The 27,139-nt window shown below is 43.3% G+C and overlaps 1 protein-coding gene across 1 annotated transcript in view; it reads right to left on the reverse strand.

Moving 5' to 3' along the window:
* DIAPH1 (diaphanous related formin 1) overlaps positions 1-27,139 on the reverse strand; it is a 2,838,381-nt gene that overhangs the window by 1,782,023 nt on the left and 1,029,219 nt on the right. The window contains exon 11 of the mRNA XM_044069079.1: positions 6,632-6,748. Within this exon, the coding sequence (XP_043925014.1) occupies positions 6,632-6,748 (117 nt within the window). The remainder of the gene's footprint in view (positions 1-6,631; positions 6,749-27,139) is intronic.

Here is a 27,139-nt window from a genome sequence, read left to right on the forward strand (position 1 = left end):
GAAGAACATCAAGAGTTATGGTGGCAGCCATGGAGCCCAATGTTCTTAGACCAAGATATGCTGGATGAATAGCAATGTCTAGAATCTGTTTAACATGGAGTCAGAGTGGAGATCCTGTCTGGAGGAAGAAGAGCCAATCAATATGTAGTATCCAGACAGGCTCCAATCAACTAACGGTTGTAGATGAGATTTTTTAAGGTTGATGGCGATGCCTAACATTAAGGCTAGCTGAAGTAGGTAACCCCTGGCTTGGAGGAGTCGATGCCTGGTGGGAGCAGAGAGGAGCCAATTGTCCAGATAGGGAAACATACAGAATCCTAGCAGTCTCAGGTGAGCTGCAACTACTGCCATACATTTGGTGAGACCAAAGGTGAGTACTCTGATTTGGTAAAGATTGGCTCCCAGCTGGAAGCACAGAAACCTTCTGGAGCACTTGTTCATTTTGATGTGATAGTAAACGTCATGAAGGTCTACTGAGCACATCTAGTCATCCTTTTGCAGGAAGGGCAGAATGGACTGAATTATTACCATTCAGAACTTCAAATTGGCAATGGACTTGTTCAAGTTTGTCAGATCTAGAGGTCCCTCGTTTTTTGGGGGGCACTAAAAAGTATCAGGAATAGATGCCTGATCCAAACTGGTCTTGGGGGATGGTCTGGATTACTTTTTGTGAGCAGCTTTGAAATTTCTAATCCCGCAGCCTCCCTCTGACTTGGTGGAATTCCATAAAGGGATCTGGTTGGAGAGGGGTTTTGAAAAAAAGGGAATGACATAGCCTCTGGATATTATGTTCAACACCCAATGGTCATTAGTGATGGCTCCGAGGCTGCTGGGTGTAAAGAAAGACGTCCCTTGATTGCCTCCAGAGTACAGCAGTCTGGCAATCCTTCACGATCGCTGATTGGGCCTGTCTGAGAAGGTATCTTGAGATCCTTGATTTATAGGACCCTCTCAAACATGAGGGCGGCATCTGCCATTAGCACCATTTTCACCAGGAAAACCGGTTCTGAACTCCCTGCGACATCTTCAGGAATCTAAAACCTTTCTGCCCTCTGCCTGGCTGGAAAAAAAAAGACCACTGACAGGTGGCAAAATGGATTCCGATGGTAGACAGTGTCTTCCCATCCTTTGTACTCTGGGACAGCCTGTTACAGCTCTCTAACTCAGGGTCTCTCTGAAGTCTGGTCTCGTGCCAAACAGTTCAGCACCCGCAAAGTGAAGGTAGATTTTGGTGGCTGCTGCAACCACCATGGCATCGACAAGGACGCCCTTAGTCCAATGAAGCCACAGATCATGTCCAGGTGTTTGGGAATGTGTCCCACTGTGTCCGGTTCCTTCCACACATTGCGAGAGATGAGATCAATAACAAGATCTGTGGTGGGGTCGAGCACTCAAAATGTAGATGGGCCTCACACAAAGGCTTCCAGGAACACAGACTCTTCTGGGTTAGGGTTTTGGGTGGACCACCCACCTTTCTGGTCCAGGATTACAATATTGTCTCCATATGAGACATCCTCAGATGGGGATCTCTGGGATCCTTCCCCTTCCTTCAAATCACTGTCCTCAGTGAGGGATTCCACAGAGGAATCATTGTGCCTCCTTATGTACGTACGCTTACAAGGGACCTCCTCGGTGAGATGTTCCAGGGAGGTATCAGAAGACACAAGGTGTTCCAACTGGGAGGAAACCTGGAAGCTCTTTTGGGCAAGCGGTCTGGAGAAGACAGAAGGGATGCCTTTTGCACAAATTCTGCTGAGAAGTTGTCTGAAGTGATCTGTTGCCAAAGGGGAAGACAGTGAGTGAGGCGGACAGAAAGGGGTAGGTGATTTGGATGGGTCTGGTAGTCGGGCAGACGTTGATCTGTCAGGAAAGGGCTGTTTATTAAAGGGCTGGGAAGAGGTTGGTCTGGTTAAGGATGATTTCCTGGCACCTTTGCTAAATTTGGAGGTCGGTGGTGCAGAAGCTTAGCTGACTAAACTTGGTTTGGAGGGATAATTTCTATGAAACTTAGGTACTAGTAAATAAAAGGATGCTGAAGGTCCTGCACCTCCTTGCTCTTTTCCTGCAGGTTTTAAACAATTCCGACTGTTTTCCAAAGAGAAAACTACTGTCAAGAGGAAAATCAAAAATCTTATTTTTTAAATCATCTGGTAATGGCTGTAGTCTGAGCCAGGAGTATTTGTGGAGCACCGAGGCTGAAACAGCAGACCTGGCTGACAAGTCTACAGCATCATAGCTGCATTTAACTGAATGTCTAGTGAACTGAGCAGCTAAGGAGAGGGTGGAGGCATCCTGTGCCTTAACAGGAGTGCCTGGTAAGGAGGATAGCTAATCCATGGCCTGTGAGACAAGATCCAAAGCATACTTTACCATATGCATTTGGTAATTGATGGCTGTGGAAGGCAGGGTGGAAGAAGTGTATATTTTCTTTCCCAATCGGTCCATCATTTTACTGTCTTTGATGGAAGTAAGGAGGAAGAAGGAATCTGTTTGTCTGCAGAGACAACAAAAACAGCTGGGTCTGCCATAGGAGGCTTGATGAAGTATTTAAAGTCATCAAGAACTTTACAGATGATGTCTGGCCTCTTTGGAGCTGGAGGTTGAGATTCTGGCGCTTTTGAAACTGAGGCAATGGTGTCCAGGTAGGCTGGGATCACTGAAGGAATGGCTGAGGGGAGGGAGAATCCATCTGCAGAAGTTCATACCACCTTTTTTGCACTTCTGTCATTTGTGTGGAATCCCATTTGAAATATTCCCTCATTTTTGAAATTGTTTCCCCAAAGGTTATGTCTTCAGGTGGGGAATCACACTCTAAGGAATCTTCTTCTGGACAATAGTATCCCAAGGGAGAGGCCTGTTGAGAGGCATATGAGAGTGACTCAAGAGAAGGAGTCCTCCTCCTGTAAAGTCTCAGGTTGGGGTAAGGGGTTCAATGAAGCAGGCTTGGGGCTCAAGGATGGTAGAGTAGTAGGAGCTTGGGAAGAAGCAGGCCTAAGGGCCGTAAGGGCATTAAAAAGAGACTGAGAAAATGCCTGCCAGTCTGGCAAGCCTTCAGATGGTGCAGACAGATGTCTGGGTCTTCTGCTTTCTTTTCAGACAGGGTATCTTTGCTACAGGCTGAACAGACGAGGGTACAGGATCAGAGGCCTGCAAAGGGCCTTGAGTGGATTCCTCTGGAATGGAAGGCAACACTAACCAATCAGGCGAACCTGGTTCCCCCCCTGACATCGGAAGTCAATGTTGCAGGTACCTCTGTAGACATGCAGGCTGTAGAAACCAGGGCAGCATCCAAAGCGGTACCCACCAAAGTTGCCAATGCCATCAGATGTAGCTCAGCCCCTAAATCAGCAGCTGGCAGGACAACCAAACTTGGAGGCGCAGTCGCTGACATGGACAGAATCAGCTAATAGGAAAACCAAAACAGCAACCAAAGCTAGAAAAAAGATTCCCCAACAGGGTACTTAGCTTTCTGGAGTCACTTGGCGCGGAGCAGAATGAGCAAGCTGACGTTCGACTGGCAGCAGAGAAGTTCTGATGACAGTGCATACACATGTCACATTTGTGGCTCGCGGTTTATGGCACCTATATGTGACATCCCATGCACCATACAGCAGCCAGGCTAAGCTTTTGTAAATGGGCTAGACGTTCAGGTTGCCTGAAGTGGAGGATCCCTCATGTTTAGAATACTGCAACATGAGTACAGAAGGACATCCAAAAAAAACAGGCTTCCATGTGCAGTGTTGTAAAGAGGAGGAGGCAGGCTCAAAAGGAGCTTGGGCCAGTTTTTCAAGGACAAAATGAAGGTCTCAAGAGGAGAAACAAGATTTGGCGGGGGGGGGGGCTGATATGAAAGACGCCTTTGAATTTTACTGCCTCAAAATGAGAGGCCAGTGGATGGCTCAAGGGCAAACGAGCAGAGAATACTTACAAGTGAGCTATAGCAGACTACACCAAGCCAGCATGAAGCAGTTCACACAAATAAGGACCAAAGGAACCCCAAATGAGAAGGAATCCTGGTGATGCTTGAGACACCAAATAAAAAATCATTTTCATTTAGTCATATAGGATTTTCTGGTAGTGGGTTTCCTGGTCTCCTGCAGAACCTTAAGCATGTCCGCAGAAAAGTGGTGTCTAAATGGGATCAAAATCCTATCACCCAAAGTGTCAACTGAAGCGTGGATAAGAAAGGGCGAATGAGAGACCCCTTGTTTTACATGAAAAGATCCATCCAGTGAGGTAATCTGCGACTATTATCCCTGGCCAGCTGAAAAAGAAGGGGTAACCAATACTGTCTAGGTCAAAAGGGAGTCACCAGCAAGATTCTTGGGGAGCCCTTACTAACCACGTACAAGACCCTGGAAAGTGCAGAAGAGGAGTGTAAGCATACAGGAACATCCCCTTCCAAGAAAAGGGCATGGCATTCACCTTCCAAGTCAAAGGACTTGGGACTCTGAACAGAAGAGAGGAAGATGCCTGTTCAAATGGGAGGCAAAAAGATCCACTTGAGACTACCCCACCAATGTATTATGTCCAGAAACACCTCTTTGTGAAACATCCATTCGTGAGGTTGTGCCCTACATTTGCTCAGTGAGTTTACCACAAAGTTGTTTTCTGAAGAGATGTAGACTGCTTGAGGGTTACAAGATGTCAGACAGCCAAATCCCTGGCCTGAAGGGCTAGTCTGTAAAGAAGATAGGACCTTCTTCACCCCTGTTTGTTGATGTACCACATGAATTTGGCGTCGTCTGGAACGACCTTTAAAGGGCCTGGTATTTCAATACCATAAAATAACCTTGATGGATAATGGAGAGAACCCTGAAGTCTGACATCTGTTGCCAGACAACTGTGGCATTTCTACTGGCAACAAAGACATTCCAAGTATGAGTCATACATGTGTCAACTTTATGCTCTATGCCTACGTGGGGGCATATGCCTGGTGTATGATGCTAGGAGGATGGCAAGGCCTTGGTATACTGGCCAGACATAGGGCTATCCTTGACTGGGGATTCCACATGCTGTGAATACTGCAACAGTGATAAGGAAGGACATCTGCTTAATCAGCAAGTGTTCTGCCAAATGTTTGCCTCTCTGCATGGTTGTGATGGGTAGCAATGACTAACATGAACTTTAGTTACAGAATAATCAACATTCCGATCAAACCGATTTCTTGGGTAAGTCATCACAACATGCAGACTGACTGAGGCAGCAAAGGATACCTCTTCTACTACTTGGAAAATCGCCTCTACCTGTACTATATTATTATTATTACTATATATTGAATTTAGACTGCTAAACCATTTATCTGTGATACAGCAGTTTGTACAGAATATCATTTTCTTCCACAATTTCTTCTCAAATACTCGGTAATTTTTGCTGATGGCACTTACCTCAAACTCCCAATGAATATCAGACAGAAGTACAGGATCTAAGCAAGAAGCCAAATCCTGAGATAATGCTAGATGTGACTCCATCTGTTAGGGATTTCCTTGTCTTGAACATGGATAGTTTTCCTGTAATGCACTGCCAGACACATGAGAGCTTGAAACTACACCCTTTTTGGTTAATATAGTGCAATGAGGATGAGACTTGGACTTTTACTTCAGACTTTTGTGAAAGAAATTAGCATTAAGAGAGAAGAGAGGAAAGCACAATGAAATATTTCTTGCAACAGGAAGCAGAATACGTATATTACAAACTCACCCTTTTCAGTTAAGAAAAAAGTGGGACATACTCTCCCATGTAGAAAATAATTCAGTTTCAAGGATGCTCCCTCCTGGAAGATCCTTTTAAGTGAAAACTCTGAAATCCTTACCTTCAGCATATGTTAGCATTGGTACTTTAAAATATGTAAGGGTGGGGGGTTGGCAGAGTAAGGGTGGGGGGTTGGCAGAATTGTTAAGGTGTTTACCTTGCAGACACAAGGTGCAGGGTTTGATTCTCACATGGGGTAACTGGCTAGGCTTAAAATGGCCCACAACGGCAATTAGCCTAGTATTAATCTATGTACCTATGATATATTTTAAAAAGTGTTTATCCCAGACTAAGGAAACTGATATTTTTCTGGGCAATTTTTTTTTTTTTTTTTTTTTTTTTTGCTGTTGTTGAGGCACAGACAGGAAAACTATTCTAGCATCTTCAAGTTAATAAACAATTCTGCAACTGAAAACCCAGTGCGGTTGGAATGGGCTTGCATACATTATAGTCACAACAGACCGTGGGACAAATCTATTAAGATCTCGCCTCAAAGAGAACATGTACACATTGCAGCAATCCTGGGGAGTCACCTTCTAACAACTATGCTTGTGTAAAAGAGAATCTATAGTGTTGAAAGCATGGCTGGGGCTTTGAATAAGATCATTCTTCTCATGACTACAGATTAAAACTCAGCAGCTATCATCATCTTCAAAGAAAAATTATTTTAAACCACCACCTGATTTTTTCCCCACTCTCTCTACCCACACTAACTATAACTTACAGGTGTAACAAATACGTTCAAGTAATTTTTTTGCAGAATGCTTTACAATACATTTTCACTCAAACTACCCACAGCAAGTTACTACTTCAGATTTGTATGCCAATAAAGAAAACCATGAGCACATTGATCACTTTCAAAAAGTTGAAATATACTTGCCGAGCTTCATAATCGTTGCGAATAAGAAGCAGGTGTTGAAGGACAGACAGGAAGAAAAACTCCGCCTTTGAATCTTTCACTGTATTCTGAATAATCTGGAACACTTCATTTATGTCAGTATGGAAAAGGTTAAAGAAAATAATGACACCACCACAAAGTCAGGAGTGGACGCAAAAGGATTTGACACAGAAATAAACATGGCAGTGTAAGCAGAATTAGAAAACTGAAGCTGCACCAAACTACTGAACTACATCATTTCTTTCAGTCATCATATGATAGGCTTCCCTTTTGCATGACCCGTTACAAGACCCAGGCACCCATGCTCTCTTGAAATAAGGTGAAATAAGGTGAACATTAGCCCAAATTGTGAGATTTTGGATTAAAAGACATTCCCTTTCTTAATGCCATCATTTCAGTTTTCACTTTTATAATCACGCATTCAGACTACACTATTACTCTGGATGTTCTATCCCTCTGTAATATTAAGGCCATAAAGCTATGCTACACTGTACAACTCTTTCACGCTATTATAAACTTCATTTTAATGAAGAGACCACATTGTACTACGTTTATGGATTTAAAAAGCATGCAACCCCAGAGACAAATCCAATTAATTCGTAGAACTTATTTTGATAATACCCAAAAAACGTGTTTCACAATGTTAATTTACTTAATTACTGCATTATGTTAACTGGGAAGATTTCTGTAGCTTTTTCAGGAAAGGTGCAGCATTTTTAAAACTGATTATAAAAAATTAAGAACATGTTAAATGGGTAGCCATAAATTAATACAAGGAAAAAGTTGGGTATGTGAAGTTTTAATTTTACACAAAATAAATATTATGTATTGACAAAAGCAAATTTAAATACAATAAATCTTGATGTTTCATCACAACTTTAACAATTACAAGAACTCCTCCATCTGATTAAGCAAAAATAACATTGTTTAGCACCTTAACTAAAGTACTGTATTTAAGAAATGAAGTGACTACTCCATCTCCAGCCTCAAGCTTGCACTATACCATCACGTACTTGAAAATTTAATCCAGTCTCAACTGAAGGTAAAGAACAGACAGCCTTTTGATCTCACAAGTCACTGACACTAGTTTTGCTGTATCAGAAAAATCTACACATAATCCAAGAGTTCCCCTTCTACTGCTGTTTCATCACTTAGTTCAAAATCATACAGTGACAAATATACTAAAAATATGCAGACGTCTCCAGTTCCACCATAACTAAAAGTGTCGGTACCCCTAAGGACTGCTAGTTCGTAAACACAGGAACAGGTGTCCTTCTCTGTGGATCCATCACTACTCAATGTTTATGAGAATTTAAAAACACTGACTTGCCCCCTAAAGACAAGCACAGCTGCAGTTTGCTTTCAAGAAAGAAGGGGAAGTGTATTCATTTGCTAATACTTTGTAGTCTCAGCTGTCATAAAACAGCTGTGGCACAACTTCCAACACAAATCAAACTTTCCTGTGGGAGGTGTTGTTATCTATCTCATCAGGATTCCTTCAGCATACTTAGCACCCTTTTTAGCCACAAGTTAATTGCATGTGTGACAGACAGGAGGTGCACTCCATTCAGTCCACAGTTTGCAGCTACAACAGCGGAGAAGACAGACTAATCACCCTATAATCACCCAATCACAGTTCCTTTGTGTAGATGAATGCCACACTGTAAACTGAACAGCAGATGAATTCCATTTCCACACACGATCTATGCATAAAAGTTAGAACTAATGAGGCAATCAGAAAGGATTTGTTTTCGAGAATCTTCACAGAGTGTAGCCTTCTCTGTCACTAACTGAAACTATAAAAGGGGGATGTTTAATCTTATGTAGGTGTCATACAGCTGGCAGAAGAGAAGAAATTACTTTTAACAGCATGAAAAAAACTCTGCAGAACATGAAGCATGGACCTTATGAAGTAAAAAAGGAAGCCAGCTCTTTCTGAGACAAGTTGTAAGTGTGACAGAAGATGTTGGGCATTAAATGCTCTTGCCCATAAACTGCAGCATGTGGGACATTCAGTAATATGCTGGAGATCTTGGGCTTGAGTCCCAAATGACAGCCAATGTTACACTTTCATTTCCCTGATTCTAACAGAATCTATGCAGAGATTTGTGTGTGTGTGTGTGTGTGTGTGGTGGTGGTGGGGGCAACATACGCACATTCCCAAAAATTAAATGCAACAAGAGCACAGCAACCTAAAGCAGCATACTGACAGTATTGGGAAAAAAAAAAAAACACTTCCCTACAAGAGAGCTTTCTGTTCAAATCCTAAGTGAATATTAGAAGAAATGAAGGTAGAAAGCAGACAGAAGCGAGGATCAGAAAAGCAAGCCAAGTAAGAGCCTCAGCTTCTATGATTTTGCCTTCAAATGTCTCTGTACTATAAAGAATTGCTGACATTCCTAAAAGTTAGAGCAAATTAGTGCACTGTTAAAATAAACTTGTATCAAGACTATTTAAACAGTATTATCACACATTACTAATAGTGAGCAAAATAAGTTTCTTCTCACCTAATATGTCATGCCATGTAACACTACTTGAAGCTCATTATACATTTTGTTATTCACTAACAAAGCCATCAGTGAGTATATGACATGCACACAGATGCATGTGTTTTAATAATGCAGTGGGTACCACACCACAGTCTGAGAAATCTTATGTGCATGTGAGCATGCAACACTGCACATAAAACTATTAAAATTAAGTGCAGTTAAAACCTTCTAGGTCACTAAGATGTTCTTTATTTGCTAAAACAAAATTTGCTATAGCCCAGTAAAAAAAAAAAATGTAAAAATGAACTACTTCACTGTTTTTTTTTTTTTTTTTTTTTGCAAAGAGAATATCTTCATTCACGAAGAACAGCACAAATTGACTTGTTTCCTGCAATAACTAAGTGGGGGGGAGAGAGGCAGTAAGAACTGGGATAAATCGATCATCCTCTAGCTCTGGTACGAGTATCCTCATTCTGTGTATATTACTAGTCTTTGAACACGAGCTCCTTACTGATGGAGGGATTGAATGGCAGTTGCGCAGCTGTGCACTGGAACTGGTGACTGTGCCCATGTCATCAGTGGGTGTCGGTTTATGTATGGAATGGGAAAGAACAGTTGTGTACACTTACCATAAATGTAGATGTTTGAGTGTATTCACTGTTGCAGTCATTACATTTGGGTAATCTGCTGGCAGGTTGCCCTCAGTCGGCCTGATTACCAAAGTCTTGGGTCCTGTGTCAGTTGCTGTCCCTTCTTCCATGACTTCAGGTCGTCATGGGTATAAAAACATGCAGCCGACACCATTACATCAGTTTTTTCTTGCCCCAGATGTCAGGTGCCCCCCAAATGGGGAGCTATATATATATCTATCTATATATATATATATATATATATATATATATATATATATATATATATATATATATATATATATATATATATATATATATATATATATATATATCTATATCTATATATATATATATGTGTGTGTGTGTGTGTGTGTATGCATAGAATAAAAAACACAAAACATATACCTCCAAACAAAAGCAAATACACCAAAAAAGCTTTTAAAGATAGTAAAAAAAGAAATGAGAGGTATAGTTACAGAAACAAGGGGGTCTGGAGGGAGGGTAACCAGGACTGCAACAGTGAATACACTCAAACATCTACATTTATAGTAAGTGTACAAAACTGTACTATGTTCTTCGTGTTTCACTGTTGCAGTCATTACACTTGGGTAGAATCCCAAAGCTATGGTTGGGAGGATGGATTTATACAGCATTAGGAGCAGCTATAAGGCCCTGCAAGACAGCAGTGGCAAAACCTGCTCTGGATTTAGAGAAGAGAGGTAAATGGTAATGTTTAATGAACGTATCAACTGAGCTCCAGGTAGCAGCTTCTAGAATGTCTCTGGTAGGAACCCCTCTGAGAAAGGCTGCAGAAGTACATGTAGCCTTGGTGGAATGAGATCTGATCCCCTTGGGGACAGGTTTACCATGGTGCATATAGCAGAAATGAATACAATGGCTTACCCATTTAGAAATAGTCCGCTTTGAAATAGCCTTTCCCTCTGCCCCTACAGCAAATGCCACCAGTGATTGTTCAGATTTTCTTAGAGATTTTGTCCTGCTTGAAGTAGAAAGTACAGTTTTGTACCTACCATAAATGTAGATGTCCGAACTGGATAGCATCTGCAGTCATAACAAGTGGGTTGTCCTGTCGTCAGGCAGCCCTTCAGTCGGCGGACAGTTCAAAGTCCGGTGATGTCGCCTCCACCCGGCGTCATCTCTGTTGGTCTTAAAGGCATCCCTCAGTGTTTCTTGCCCCAGATGCCAGTAGCCCTCTTGCAGGCTAAAATTTGGATAGATGCCAATGTTTCCAAATAGATAGAGGTAAACACAACAATAAGCATGTATGTACATATACACAAACAAATACACCATAAAGACTCCCCAACAGCTAGCTATTAGAAGGGTAAACACCTAGGAGTACCACAGAGGGATGGAGAGGTAATCCTGACAGATGCTATCCAGTTAGGACATCTACATTTATGGTAGGTACAAAACTGTACTATGTCCTTCATGGATGCATCTGCAGTCAGAATACCATAGCCAACTAGGGAGGAGGATAAAAAAATAGATTATGGTGTGTTTAGGATCCCAATAGCAACAGCAGCAGCAAACCCTGCTTTCGGGATGGAATATAGAGGCAAATTATAATGCTTGGCAAATGTATGCACGGAGGTCCAAGTAGCCGCCTCAATAATGTCTTTGGTTGCCCCCTCCTAAAAAGGCTGTGGGTAGTGGCTGTTGCCCTTGTAGAGTGAGGTCTTATGTTCTGTGGAATTGGTTTTCCATGGAAGGCAATTTCCTATCCATTTGGAGATTGTCTGTTTGGAAATAGCTTTTCCTTCCCTTCCTGTTGCATAGGCTACAAAAGTTGGTCAGTCTTTCTGCTATTTTTGTTCTGTCATGTACATCAAGGTATGCAGTATTCTTTCCCTCTGTTTTGTGGGTTGGGAAAGAAGGTAGGTAGGTGGATTGCCTGGTTTAAAGACAGTCTGGATACCACCTAGGCATAAATGTAGGATTAGTCCTCATGGACACTCTATCTTGGTGGAAGATTAGGAAGGGTTGCACTGCCATTAAGGCCTGTAGTTCTGAAACCCTCCTTGCTGAAGTAACTGCCAGTAGGAAAGCAGTTTTCCATGACAGGTGTTGTAGGTCTGCTGTTGCTGCTGGTTCAAAGGGTGCTAGTGTCAACTTTTCTAGCACAAAGTTTAAATCCCAAGCTGGTAATGGTGGTTTCCTTGGAGGTTTTACATTCTTGATTCCTCTGAGGATTGCCTGAGCAAAAGAATTGAAAAAACAGGTGTATCAAAGCTGTATTCTGCTGAAATAGCTGATGCATGTATCTTGATGGAGGAGTAGGACAGGCCTGAATGAAGTTAGCCAGATACTCCAAAATACTCCAGAATGTTAGGCATATCTATGTTTGACACATCTTTTCCTCTTTCCGTACTCAGATGACAAACCTTTTCCATTTTCCAGCATAGTTCCTTCTTGTTGAGCTTCAAGAATAATGTCTTTAACTCTTTGGGAAAGTTCTGGAATAGCTGCTGTTATGTGATGTTCCATGCAGTCAGTTGCAAGTTTTTAGGTTTGGATGTATGATGCTGTAGTTGTTCTGCGTTAACATCAAGGGCATCAGGGAATTGTCCACATATTGTTCGAGACATGCTCCTCAGTAGTGGGTACCAGTGTTGTCTTGGCCAGTTTGGAGCTATCAGGATTATCCTTGGGCGTTCTTCCTTGATTTTCAGTAGTACCTTGTGTATCAGAGGAAGCGGGGAATGCATATGCTGTTAGCCTTTCCAGTTGAAAGAGAGCGAATCCACTTTCCATGCTAATGGGTGGAATGTCCTTGTGCAGAATTTTTGAGCTGGTGATTGAGAGGTGATGCGAATAGGTCTATCTGTGGCATTCCCCATTTCTTTGAGATGGTCTTGAAGATGGGTGGTGCTTCCATTATTGGTGGGCATCCAGTGGTTCTGCTTAATATGTCTGCTAGTATTGTCTTTCCCTGGTACAAATATTGCCTGTAACTGGATGTTGTAGCTGAGTGCCAGGGTCCACAGCTCCAAGGTCATTCTGCATAGGGGTATGAATGAGTGCCTCCCTGTTTGTTGATGTACCACATGACTGTGGTGTTGTCTGTCCTTATCATCAACTGGCCCTCTTTGAGAAATGGTTTGAACTTTTGGATTGCCAGTTTTACTGCCAGCATTTCTTTTAGGTTGATGTGCAGTTGGAGTTGATCCTGTGTCCACAATCCTTGCCGCATTTGTCCGTCTGTTGTGATGGTCTGGCTTGCTTGTCATCTGCGAAAAGGAGGCCTGGGTTTGACTGGCATGCCTGAGCCCACCATAGGAACTCCTGTTTTAAGCATGGAATTAGTGGGATTTCTGTTTCTAGACTGTGTCTGTGTTGGGACCATAAATTCTTTAGGTACCACTGTAGTTTTCTCATATGTAGTCTGGCAAATGGAACCAAGATTATGCATGATGCCATGAGCCCAAGGCCTGCAGTACTTTTCTTGCTGTTAACTTGTTCAGTTTAGTTCTTTTGTTTTCTGTAGTCAGGAATGCCATTTGTTTTACTGAAGAATGTCCTTGTTTGGGATGGTATCAGCCTTGACTTTTGTAAATTGACTGTGTAGCAGTAAATGACCCTTTGTAAATCTGTTGTCAGCTTGCTTTTGTTGTCCCCTTGTAGCAGGCAGTCGTCCAAGTATGGGTAAATTTGAATTCCTGAAGTCTGCAATGGGCGATTACTGATGCCAGGCATTTTGTGAATACTCTTAGATAAGCCAAAAGGCAATGCTGAGAATTGATAGTGCTCTGATCCTGCAAGAAATCTGAGGTATCTTCTGCAGATTAATTGAATGGGGACGTGCAGGTATGCCTCCTTGAGATCTAGAGTTACCAGCCAAGACTCCTTGCCCAGCATGAAAGAAGTTGCTGTAGGGTCAGCATTTTGAATTTTGGGACAATGATGTATGTATTTAAGGTGGACAATTGGTCTCCAACTTTTTCCTTTCTTGGAACTAGGAATAGTCTGGAGTAGAACCCCTTTCTGCTGTTGGCACTCTTTCCACAGCTCTCATGTTTGCTAACTCCATTATCTGGAGCCTCTGTTTTTGATTTGGAGGTAGATTTGGCATTCCTCTTTTGACTGGAAAAGTGTGGAAGTGAAACCGGTAACCTTGATCTATGGTTTGTAAAATCCACTTGTCCTTTGTTATGTAGTGCCAGTTCTTTGAAAATAAGGTTAACTTTCCGCCTAGAGGAGCTGCTATTTGTTCCTGTCACTGTGGTTGTGTTGATGTAGTGGCAGTGGCTGTGTCTGTGCCTCTGTTGTTACCTTGCCACTGTCTTCCTCTGTAGGCACCTCCTCTGGATTGGTTTCTGCCTCTGGGCGTCTATTCCTGCCCTTTGAAATTTTGTGGAGTCAGGAAAGGACCAATTCCAGTTCCTGCTAAACCTTGGGGTTGAACCTGCAAGAAATCTTTAACAGTTTGAACAGATTTTGCCTTTTCTTCCATTTTCTTCATAACCTGCTGGGCAGATGTACCAAACAAACTTGTCTTGTCCATAGGAGCATCTAGCAACTTAGCTTTAACGTGATCCGGTAAAGCTGTTCCTTTAGCCATGCATGCCTTCTTATCACTGTGCCTGTCATGGCTGATCTAAATAAACCTCCAGTGCATCATAGCCACATTTTAAGGAATGGTTGCTAACCTGTTGTATGTTATTTACCATCTCTAATACATATTTCTTATCAAGAGATTCATCAGTGGTTAGTTTTTAGTTAACTGATCCAGCATAAACTCTTGGTATTGTATCATGTGAAACTGACAGTTTAAAGCTCTAGCTGAGAGAGTAGCTGAAGTGTAGACCTTTTTACCCCATCTGTCTAATGACCTTGCTTCCCTTTCAGAAGGAATAGGGTTTTAGCTATGGTCACTACTACCTTGGGGCCCTGGGATATAGTTTCTGGGTCTGCAAGTGGAGCCTTGTAAAGGTGGTGATGAGTATCTGGCACCCTGTAAAATCTGTCTGGTTTGGCAGGGCTGGGGGTAAAAATCTGGAGCGGAGCAAACATCATTGAAGCATCATCCACCACAGAGAGAACAGGGGTATAGCTAAGGGCCTGTGCTGTGGGAGGTGCAGAAAAGTCCTAAGTCTTTTCTGGAGTCTGAAAAATCCTGTTGCTGCCATTGGAACTGTTCTCATGGCATGCAAGGTTTCCCCAAAGGAGAATTCTTCTGGTGGGAAGCAGCTGGGATGGATTCTTCAGCATCAGAATCTTCAAAATTGGAGAAGGAGCCTCTGGCTGGTCAGTTATGTCTGATTCATCAGCAGAATCATCAGAGGACACTGGCTCGGGGGCTCTGCCCTAGGTCTCTTCTCTGGGGGCTGAGAGGCCCTGTCTGGGTGAGATTGAGATCCTCTAATTAAAGAAATTAAATCTTCTGCCAAAGTAAGCATTTGAGAACTAGAAGAGGGCCTGGATGTGGGTGGTTTAACAGGCACTGTTTTAGTAGTCTTGGCTGCTTTAGCCCTGGCGAAGGCCTTAATGGACATGGCTGCTGGTGGTGCTAGCAGCACCACGTGCTGGGGTAGAAACATCCAAGGGATGGTGTCTGATAAGTCAACCACCGTAGTGGGTAAAATTTCTGAAGTCGTTTCAAGAGTTGTAGCAGGGGCCTCAGTTGTAGGAATAGGTTCAGCTGTACTTTGTTCAGTTTTTGACCATGGTTTGGAGGATCCGGGCATAATAATGCAGCAAAAATCAGAACCAAAAACTGTTCCTGCAACTCCGGACCGGCTTAAAAAGTCGTCGGGTTGAAAAGAAGCACAGCCGAACAGGCTGCTAAGTCGGGCTGGGGCCGAAACAAAACAGACAGTAAGAGTGGAAATCATTATGAGGTATTTGTTTCCCACAGTTTAAACAATTGTTAACTTTTTCTGACATCGGCTGGGCAGAAGTCGGGACGGGGTTATGCTTTTAGAAGTCTTGGTAGTATTTCGTAGAAGTAATCTCTGGACGGCAAGAAAGACTGAGGAAAATGGCGTCGGCTGATGCCTTTATACCCGAACCAACAGAGATGCGACATCAGCGAAGGACCCGGACTTTGGAATCCGGCCGACTGAAGGGCTGCCTGACGACAGGACAACCCACTTGTTATGACTGCAGATGCATCCATGAAGGACATTCTTAGTTGTCTGTGTACATCCAATGAATGCAGAATCCGCTCACCCTTGTTCTGTGGATTTGGGAAGAAAGTTGTCAGATGAATGGTCTGATAAAGTGCCACACTAGATACCACCTTAGGCATAAAGGATGGAATGGTCCTGAAAGCCACTCTGTCCGGGTAAAAAATAATGAAAGGCTCCACTGCCATAAGAGCCTGTAGTTCTGAAATCCTTCTAGCTGAAGTGACTGCTAAAAGAAAAGCCATTTTCCAAGAGAGAAATTTTAGGTCCGCAGTAGCAGCTGGCTCAAAAGGAGGTAGAGAGAGTCTTTCCAAAACAAAACTGAGGTCCCATGCAGGAGTTGGTGCTCTCCTGGGAGGTCTTTAATTTTGGCCCCTCTGAGATACTGCTTTAGCAGAGGATGAGAAAAGAGGGGAGGCTCTATGTTGCAATGAGCTGAAATGGCAGAGGCATGGATTTTTATGGAAGAAAAAGATAGGCCCTTGTGAAGCATCTCAGTTAAGTATTGCAGAATCTGAGGAATATTGGGCATTGCTGTGCTTTATTCCTTGTGCTTGGTTCCAGGCACAGAATCTTTTCCATTTGTCAGCATAAGATTTTCTAGTACTAAGCCTTCTAGTCTCCAAAATGACATCCTTCACAGGCTTGCTGAGAGATGTAACTGGTGAAATTAGTTGATTAGCCATGCTGCAAGATTCAAAGTTTGGAGCTGAGTGTGCAGAATTTGATAGTTCTGCTGAGACAGTAGGTAAGGTGTCTGAGGCAGGTACCACGGAGGAAGGTGCGATATATTGCTCAGGAGCAGATACTAGTGTTGGCGAGGCCAGTCTGGAGCAATCAGAATCATTTTTGTTTTTTCCTGTCTGACTTTTAGTAAGACTTTGTAGAGCAGAGGCAGAGGGGGAAGGCATAGACTGATAGGTTTTTCCAGCTGAAGGATAGAGCATCCACTTTCCAAGCTTTTTTGTAATAAATTCTTGTGGAGAAATTGTCCAACTGATAGTTTTGGGGTGAGGTAAACAGATCTAGGTCTGGGCTCCCCCATTTGCGTGTCAACATGCTGAAGATTTGTGGTTCCAGTTTCCATTCGTGTGGGCCATATGATTTCTGCTTAGTTCGTCTGCCAGAGTATTTTGCTTTCCTGGCAGGAATTGAGCTTGTAGCTGTATTTGATAAGTCAAGGCCGTGTTCCACAATGCCATGGCTAGTCTGCAAAGGGGGTAGGAATGTGTACCCCCCTCCCCGCTTGTTTATGTACCAAATGACTGTGGTGTTGTCTTTCTTTATCAGTAGTTGTCCTGGATGAAGGTAGTCCTTGAAAGCTGTCCGAGCATTCTGTACAGCTAGCATCTCTTTCTGACTGATATGTAGGTGAATTTGATTTGGGCTCCATTGGCCCTGAATGCATCTCCCTGCCAGATGTGCCCCCCCAAGCATAGTCTGATGCGTCTGTAGTCAAGGTTTGGGCAGCAGGAGGTGGAATGAATGACAGTCCCTTGTTTTGGTGGCAGGCCTCTGCCCACCATAGGAACTCTAGTTGCAGGCAAGGAATGATAGGAATCATTGTTTCCAGGCTGTGACAATGTTGACTCCATAAGTTCTTTAGGTACCACTGAAGTTTCCTCATATGCAGTCTTGCATAAGGAATTAGAAGAATGCAGGAGGCCATATATCCAAAGGCCTGCAGAATTTGTCTTGCAGATATCTGGGTTTTTGTGGCCACCTGTTTGAAGTCCGTCATCAATTGAATTTGTTTTTCTAGCGTAAGGTAAGTCATCTGGGCAGTTGTATTCAAGCTTGCACCCAGGAATGTAATTATTTGAGAGGGTACCAGTTGTGATTTCTTTTCATTTATGGTGTACCCCAGACAAGTTAGAAGCCTTTTTACAAATGCCAGATGTTTTAGAAGAGTGTTCTTGCTTTCTGCCTGAATTAGAAAATAGTCCAGGTCCTTCGAATATTTCTTTGCCTGCAAAATGCAATTACTGTTGCCAGGCACTTTGTGAAGACCCTGGGGGCAGTAGATAAGCCAAAGGGCTGTGCAGAGAAAGTACAGTTGTGTACACTTACCATAAATGTAGATGTTCAAGTGTATTCACTGTTGCAGTCATTACAGTTGGGTAATCTGCTGGAAGGTTAACCTCAGTCGGCCTGAATTCCAAAGTCTTGGGCCCTGCGTCGGTTGCTGTCTCCTCTTCCATGACGTCAGGTCGTCAGGGGTATAAAACATGCAGCAGACGCCATTTTCTTTAGTTTTTCTTGCCCCAGATGTCAGGTGCCCCCAAAAAGATAGCAAAAATATGTATATATATAAATACATGCAACAATATAAACTTTACCTTCATCTACAAGCAAATATACCACATAGGTTGTAGAAGATACAGAAGGAAAGATAACTCCAGAAAGAAAGGGGGATGGCGGGAGGGGAACCTGGACTGCAACAGTGAATACACTTGAACATCTACATTTATGGTAAAGTGTACACAACTGTACTATGTTCTTCGTGTTTCACTGTTGCAGTCATTACATTTGGGTAGAATCCCAAAGCTATGGTTGGGTGGCTGGAGCTAAACAGTATTAGATGCGACTATAAGGCCCTGCAGAACTGCAGTGGCAAAGCCTGCCCTGGACTTAGACTAGAGAGGCAAAAGATAATGCTTTGTAAAGGTGTGAACAGAACTCCAAGTAGCAGCCTCTAGAATGTCTTTGGTTGGTATTCCTCTGAAAAAGGCTGCTGAAGTAGCTGCAGCTCTGGTGGAGTGAGACCTAATGCCCTTGGGCACAGGTTTACCATGGTGTAAGTAGCAGAAACAAATGCAGTGGCTTATCCACTTTGAAACAGTCTGCTTTGAAATAACCTTTCCTTCTGATCCTGCAGCATATGCCACTAGTAATTGCTCAGTTTTTCTTAGAGCTTTAGTCCTGCTCAAGTAGAATCTTAGCTGTCTGTGCACATCCAAGGAATGCAGAATTCTCTCCCCCTTGTTCTGCGGATTTGGATAAAAGGTTGGCAGATGAATAGTCTGGTTAAGAGTCACACTGGAAACCACCTTAGGCATAAATGTAGGATTTGTCCTCAGAGACACCCTGTCTGGGTAAAATATGATAAAAGGCTCTACAGCCATGAGGGCCTGTAGCTCTGAAACTCTTCTTGCTGAAGTAATTGTTAGTAGCAGAGCTGCTTTCCATGATAAGACCTTTATATCAGCGATAGCAGCGGGTTCAAATGGAGGCAGGGTGAGCTTTTCCAACACATAATTGAGGTCCCATGCAGGTATTGGTGATCTTCTAGGAGGCCTTAAATTTTTGGCTACTCTAAGATACTGCTTTAGTAAAGGATGAGAAAAGATTGGTGGCTCTGTATTGTAATGAGCCGAAATGGCAGAGGCATGAATTTTAATTGATGAAAAAGATAGGCCTTTGTCAAGCATCTCAGTTAAGTATTGTAATATCTGAGGAATATTTGGTTCTGCTGTATCAGTTACTTGTGCTTTATTCCAAGCACAGAATCTCTTCCATTTATCAGCATAAGATTTTCTAGTACTAGGCCTTCTGGCTTCCAAAATGACATCCATCAAAGCTTTACTGAGAGGTGTTGCTTGTATAACTACATGATCAGCCATGCTGCCAGGTTCAGTGTCTGGAGCTGATTGTGCAGAATCTGACTGTTTTGCTGGGACAGTAGTTGAGGTCTTTGAGGTAAGGTCCAAGCTGGGTATTGAGACAAGTTCCTTAGGATTGGGTACCAGTATTGGCGGGGCCAGTCCGGGGCAATTAGTATCATCTTTGGTTTCTCTTGTCTGACTTTTAGGAGGACCATGGGAAGAAGAGGCAGAGGAGGAAAGGCGTAAACTGTTTTTTCCAACTGAAGGATAGGGCGTCCACTTTCCATGCTTGTCTGTGATAAAGTCCTTGTGCAGAATCTTTTCAACTGATAATTTTGAGGAGAGGCAAATAGATCTATGTCTGGGCTCCCCCATTTCTTTATCATGCTGAAGACTTGTGGATCTAGTTTCCACTCGTGGGGATCCATAAGGTTTCTGCTTAAATAGTCTGCCAGAGTATTTTGCTTTCCTGGCAGGAATTGAGCTTGAAGATGTATTTGGTAAGTCAAAGCTGTGTCCCACAGTGCCATTGCCAATCTGCAAAAGGGGTATGAATGCGTGCCTTCCTGCTTGTTTATATACCACATGACCGTGGTGTTGTCCGTCTTTATCAGTAGTTGTCCTAGATGAAATAAGTCCTTGAAGACTGTTAGGGCATTTTGAACAGCTAGCATCTCTTTCTGGTTGATATGTAGATGCATTTGTTTTGGGGTCCATATTACCTGAATGCATCTTCCTGCCATGTGGGTCCCCCAGGCAAAACTTGATGCATCTGTTAAGATTTGGCTGGCAGGGGGTAGAGTGAAGGTCAATCCCATGTTTTGGTGACATGCCTTTGCCCACAATAAAAACTCTTGTTGTAGGCAGGGAATGAGAGGAATCATTGTTTCCAGACTGTGACAATGTTGACTCCATAAACATTTTAGGTACCATTGAAGTTTCCTCATATGCAGTCTTGCATATGGAATCAGTAGGATGCAGAATGCCATGAATCCCAAAGCCTGCAAATTTTGTCTTGCAGATAAACTGGGTTTTTGTTGCCATCAGTTTGAAGTAAGTAGTCAGTTGCCTTTGTCTGGCATGAGGGAAGCCATCTGGGCAGTTGTATTCAAGCTTGCACCCAGGAATAGAGGGTACCAGTTGTGATTTCTTTTCATTTATTGTGTACCCTAGGCATGTTAGAAGCCTTTTCACAAACGCCAGATGATGAAGAAGAATGTCCTTGTTCTCTGCTTGAATGAGAGAGTTGTCCAAGTAAGGATATATTTGAATACTTCTTTGTCTGCAAAATACAATTACTGGTGCCAGGCACTTTGTAAAGACCCTGGGCGCAGTAAATAAGCCAAAGGGCAGTGCAGAGAATTGGTAATGCATTAAGCCTGCCTTGAATCTGAGGTATCTTCTGCACGATTGTCTTATTGGGACAAGCAGGTATGCCTCTTTTAGGTCTAATGTCACCAGCCAAGCATTCTTGCCCAGCATGGGCAGAAACTGCTGCAAAGTCAGCATTTTGAATTTTGGAATGTCCAGGTATGTGTTCAAAATCGATCAATCAAGTACTGGCCGCCAGGCCTTGTCCTTTCTGGGTACGAAGAACAGTCTTGAGTAAAAATCTTGTCCTTTTTCCTGTTCTGGTACTGGCTGAATGGCCCCCATATCCATGACGGACGTAACCTGTTTCTGTGCCTCTGCCCATTGATTTTTTGGCAGATCTGGCCAACCGTTTGCCATTGGCAGAGTGTGGAAATGGAATCTGTATCCCTGTGATACTATGTTTAGTACCCACTTGTCCTGGGTTATTAACTGCCAATTTTGAGCAAAAAGTGCTAATTTTCCCGCCAAGGGTGCTGCCAAAAGATAAGTGCTTGGTGCAGGTAGAGGGAAGTCATTGGGACTGTTTTCTGTAGATTTGTGCTTTATCTCCTCCAGATTTGGAGGTAAAAGCACGGAGGCGTGTCCATATTCATTAAGGATATCCACACCTCCGGGCTAGTTGCGCAGCATAGTGCATCAGAGATTATCCAAGTACAACTAACTCTGGGCAAGACTGCAATCCAAATTGTAGCTTGCTACAGATCCCGCACCAGGCCTCAGGATTCCCACTCATTTCTTAATACACTGGAAAATATTAGGGTACAACCTAACACCCTAATAATGGGCAATTTCAACTACCCTACCATTAACTGGGAAAACTACTCATGTACCAACTCTTGTGCTCAACATTTTCTGGAATTCATAAATTCCAATGCCATGGATCAACTTACCCACACCCCCACCAGGGGCAGCAATATCCTAGACCTGGTTATTACCAACATGGGCAACCGGTGCTCCACACCAGAGGTCAATTCCTCGTTGGTCAGACCCGACCATAAGCTAATCACCCTAGTCATCCACATCCCTCCCCCATCCCACATTAGGGAAACCACAGTAAAAAATTTCTCCAAAGCCAACTTCACGCTTTTTAAGACAGAAGTGGCAAACTTCACGACACCCATGCTGACGGACAATAGAGGTATGACTGCTGAATCCTACACAAATGCACTTTATAAGCACTTACATGAGTGCATGGATCGTGCAATCCCTAACAGAACCTAGATGCTATCCTTCAAAAAAAGGAAGCCAATCTGGTGGTCCCCTGCCATAAACAAACTCTACAACAGAAGAAAGAAACTGTTGCAAAATAGAGTAAAATCCCATGATTGGAGAAACTCCCTGGTCAGCTTCAGTAAGAAGCTGAGATCCCTCATAAAATCCTCCAAAGCTAGTTATGAAAACAAAATTGCCACGGACTCTAAAGACAACCACAAAGCATTCTATACCTATGTCAAGAATCTCAATGGCAACACTCAGATCTGCTCTGAGTTACAGCACAATGGCACTAAATATACAGAACCAACGGATATTGCCAACATCCTGGCAGATAGGTTCAGTGCTAACTTTACCCCTCTGTCATACCCTAAAGGGCCCATCTCTATACCAGAAGAATGCAAAGTTCCTGTAATCACGGCTGCACAGGTAAAAAAACACACTATCCAAAGCCAAGAACACAGCATCCATGGGACATGACGACATCCCAGGCTGTGTTCTACATGAACTACAGAACAAACTGGCACCCCACCCAAGTACCATGTTCAATCATAGCCTCACCTCAGGCTATGTGCCCACTGAATGGGCACAGCGACAGTTATCCCACTCCACAAAGGGGGAGCCACCACAGACCCCGGAAACTACCGCCCCATTAGCCTAACGAGCCAGGTCTGCAAGGCTATGGAGCGTATCATCATGGAACTTATAAACAATGACATTGGTAATCTCCAAACTCAGGACCCCACCCAGTTTGGGTTTGTAAAAGGCAGATCATGTCTCCTAAACCTGATCGACTTCTTTGAAGCAGTCACCAAAGCCGTAGAAGAGGGTCAGGTGGTTCACACAGCCTATCTAGATCTCGCCAATGCTTTTGACACCATCCCCCACTCTTGAATTAGATAAACTCACTAAACTAGGTATAAATCCCTATGTCACAAGATGGGTTGCCATCTGGCTCACTGACAGAACCCACACTGTGAAAGTAGCAGACTCCAAATCCAGCTTCGGACCAGTGACAAGTGGAGTACCACAGGGTTCAGTCCTGGGTCCTCTCCTGTTTGGTATCTACTTCTCTGAAGTACAGGCCAACACAGAAGGTCTTTGGCTAACGAAGTTCGCAGATGACTGCAAACTAGGAGCCATAATCAAAACTCCAAAAGATGTGGACATCCTACAAAAGGGCCTTGCTGAGACAGATGCCTGGTGTCAAAGCCATGGCCTCAAGCTCAATGCCAAAAAGTGCATGGTCATTCCTTTTGGTAAAAACTCAGTACCCATGAACTACCACATAGGTGGTAGTCTACTGATCACCGAAAGTGTGATAAGAGACCTTGGGACACAGGTGGACAGTAGTCTCTCCTTTGATAATCACATCGCCACAGTAGTCAGGAAATCCTTCTATGTGGCACACCTCATCACAAAAGGTTTCTCATCCAGGAAAAAAGAGGTCATTGTTCCCCTCTACTCATCACTCATTAGACCCATTATAGAGTACAACGCCCCTTTTGGTATGAACCTCACAAGACATCTACAACAACTGGAAAGGCCACAGGAATACCTCACAAAGAGGATTACCGGCCTCAGAGAGATGCCCTATGCAGACTGTCTAAAAAAACTGCAGCTTTACTCTGTTGCATATCGCCTACTCAGAGGTGATCTCTGCCTAACACACAAAGCTATGTCAAACCCAGAGCTTTTAGACATGCTCCACTTAAAGAAATCCCAATCCCTACGAGCTACACACTCTAGGGACCTAAACCTCGTCACCACAATAAACAGAACATGCTGGAGGGGATAGATTCCTGTCCCAGAGACTTCCCATACTCTGGAACAAACTACCTATCTATATCAAACAAAGCTCCTCATTAGCACTCTTCAAGAAAAATCTTGATGATTGGGTGGGAGATAGGAAATTCACCCCGTGGATCACTTCTGTGGCTCTGCTCGACAGTGGCACAGGAAAATAATTTTCTTGGGTGGCGAAAGCCAGGTTACCTTTGGCTAGGCTTATATAGGCCCTAGGGCCAATAGCCTAGTACCTACCTATGAACCTATGAACCATTGCTTTGACCTGTATGAATCTTGCGCCTGGTATCTGGAAACCTTAGGGCGTCTGGATTTGCCCCTTTGACCTCTGTCTGACAGGATAGGACCAATTTTTTGTAGGCTAGTGCCTACTGAATCTTGGTGGCTGCACTTGTAAGAAGTCTTTTACAGTTTGCATAGACTTAACTTTGTCTTCCATTTTCTTTAAAACCTCTTCTGCCTTAATACCAAACAGAGTATCATGCTGTAAAGGTGCATCTAGCAATTTAGCTTCAACATGATCAGGCAAATTTTGTTCCTTTAACCAGGTATGCCTCCTAATCACAGATCCAGTAACTGCGGCACTGCATGAGGCCTCTAAGGAATCAAAACCACATTGCAAAGTATGCTTTCCAAGCTGTTCAGCTACATGCAATAATTCCTGCAATTCTTTATTTTCTGCACATTCAGAAATCATAATTTTCTGTTTCAGCAATCCCATAAGATGTTGTTGATACTTCAGCATATGGAATTGACAGTTTAAGGCCCTAACTGCCAAGGTAGCAGATGTATAAACCTTTTTTCCCCATCTATCCAGTACCCTTGAATCTCTGTCAGAGGGGGTAGGATTTTTTGCTGTTGAGGCCTTAACTCCCTTTGGACCCTGTGAAACAGTTTCAGGATCAGCAGCAGGGTTTCTAAATAAAAATTTATGAGAGTCAGAGACCCTGTAATATCCTGTCAGGCTTGCTGGGAGACAGAGGTAAGGAGTCAGCGGTCAAACTTGACTCCGAAAACACATCATCCACAATGTCTAAAACAGGGGGTATGGCTAAAGGCCTGTGCTGAAGGATAAGGAAATCCCTGAGCCTCTTTTTTGATTCTGAGAAATCTTGACTCTCCCAGTGAAAATGCTCCCTCAAAGTAATGCAAGGTTTCTCCAAATGAATAATCCTCAGCAGGTGATGCAGATGGTATAGACTCCTCTGCATCTGAATCCTCATAGGGCGGTATAGATAATTCCTGATCAGAAGAAATAGAAACCTGATCCGAAGATTCATAATCAGTGTCTTGCCTAGGCCTCTTATCTGGAGGAGGATTGGTACCCCTGATCAAGATAATAAGGTCTTCGGCCACTTTGATCATCTGTTTTTTAGGCATAGAGGCCTGTGCACGTGGCTCATGCGTCAGTTTTTTAGTTTTAGAAGTTGCTTTTTTCTTTGTTTTTGCAGCTGTCGTTGGTTTGATATACAAATGTTGAGGCTTGAATACACACTCAGAAGCCAGTGCCTGCTCAACTGCTCCGGACCCATCCGAGGAAATACATCCATCGGTCCAATACTTTGAGTATCTAGTGGCATGCCAGACTCCAAATGGGTGTCAGTAGGGGCCTGTGACTCGAAAGTAGCAGGTATCAGGGGCTGCGAAAGCGCCTGAGTACCAGCGACTGGCTTAGGAGAAGCTTCGTCGTCGGATTTGTACCTCGACTGTCTGTCTGTCTCTGTCCTTTTCTTTGCATTTTATTACGTACTCCGGTAGTTGGATTGCTACCCGACGACATTTCTGGGTAGTTAAATCTGTTTCCAAAATACTTTGAGGCAAAAATATACAGATGCTTAATAGTGCGTTGGTTAAATCTAGCACAAAACCGACAGCCAGGCACGTTGTGATCAGGGCCTAGGCAAGGAATACAGTATAAATGGAAATCCTTATGAGGTATTTGCTTCCCACAAGTAATACAATTATTAACTTTTTCTGACATTAGTATAGAGCAAGAAAAACGTTTCCCCAATGGGGTACTTAGCTTTAGTGAAGACTTTGGTTCTGAAACTCAAACTCGAATATTTCAGTAGTCGGCCAACCGGCACTTGTGAAATGCTTATGCTTCGGGCACCGTGTGGCAAGAAAGACTGAAGAAAATGGCGTTGGCTGCATGTTTTACACCTCTTACGACCTGATGTCGTAGAAGAGGAGACAGCAACTGACACAGGACCCAAGACTTTGGAATTCAGGCCGACTGAAGGCAACCTGCCAGCAGATTATCCAAATGTAATGACTGCAACAGTGAAACACAAAGAACATCTGGTAATGCAAATAGCCTGCTTTGAAGCGGAGGTATCTTCTGCAAGATTCCCGGACTGGGATATGCAGGTAAGCCTCTTTAAGTCTAGAGTTACCAACCAGGCATCCTTGCCTAGCATATGCAGCAACTGCTGGAAGAGTCAGCATCTTGAATTTTGGAATGTCCAGAAATGTATTTAGAATGGATAAGTCCAGAATTGGACGCCATGATTTGTCTTTTCAGGGTACCAGGAAAAGTCTTAAATAAAAACCTTGTCCCTTTTCCTTTTCTGGTACTAGTTGAATAGCCCCCATATTCATGAGGGACATAACTTGTTTCTGGGCCTCTGCCCACTGATTTGGAGGCAGATCTGGCCATCAGTTTGGGATTAATGTCAGCGTGTGGAAATGAAATCTGTACATACTTGATCTCATCATCACGAACATGGGAGCACAATGTTCAACACCGGAAGTATACCCCTCACTGGTGAGAAGTATACCCCTCACTGGTGAGATCAGATCACAAACTAATCTTGCTGGAGGTCCTCATCCCACCCCCACCTGAAATAAAAAAGACCACAGTAAAAACTTCACACTTCTAAAGACTAGTGTGGTCTCCTTTAAGGCCCGAGCCGGGCGGAAAACAGTACTCAAGCCGCTGAATCACTTACAAATGCCTTCTACCAGCACCTGCAGCACTGCATGGATAAGGCAATCCCAAGCAAAACAAAGACTCTTTGTACCAAGCGTCCAGTCTGGTGGACCCCAGCCATAAACAAACTCTACAACAAAAGGAGGAAGCTACTACAAGATAGAGCAAAATCCTTAAAAGGTAAGACACCCTTGATCACTATAAGTAAAAAACTAAGAGCTCTCATAAAATCATCCAAAGCAAATTTTGAGAGAAAAATAGCTAAAGACTCAAAGGACAATCATAAGGCCT

Source organism: Protopterus annectens, chromosome 4.part0 (assembly GCF_019279795.1).
Source record: "Protopterus annectens isolate FY-2018-M chromosome 4.part0, PAN1.0, whole genome shotgun sequence".
In the NCBI taxonomy this organism is placed as follows: Eukaryota; Metazoa; Chordata; order Ceratodontiformes; family Protopteridae; genus Protopterus; species Protopterus annectens.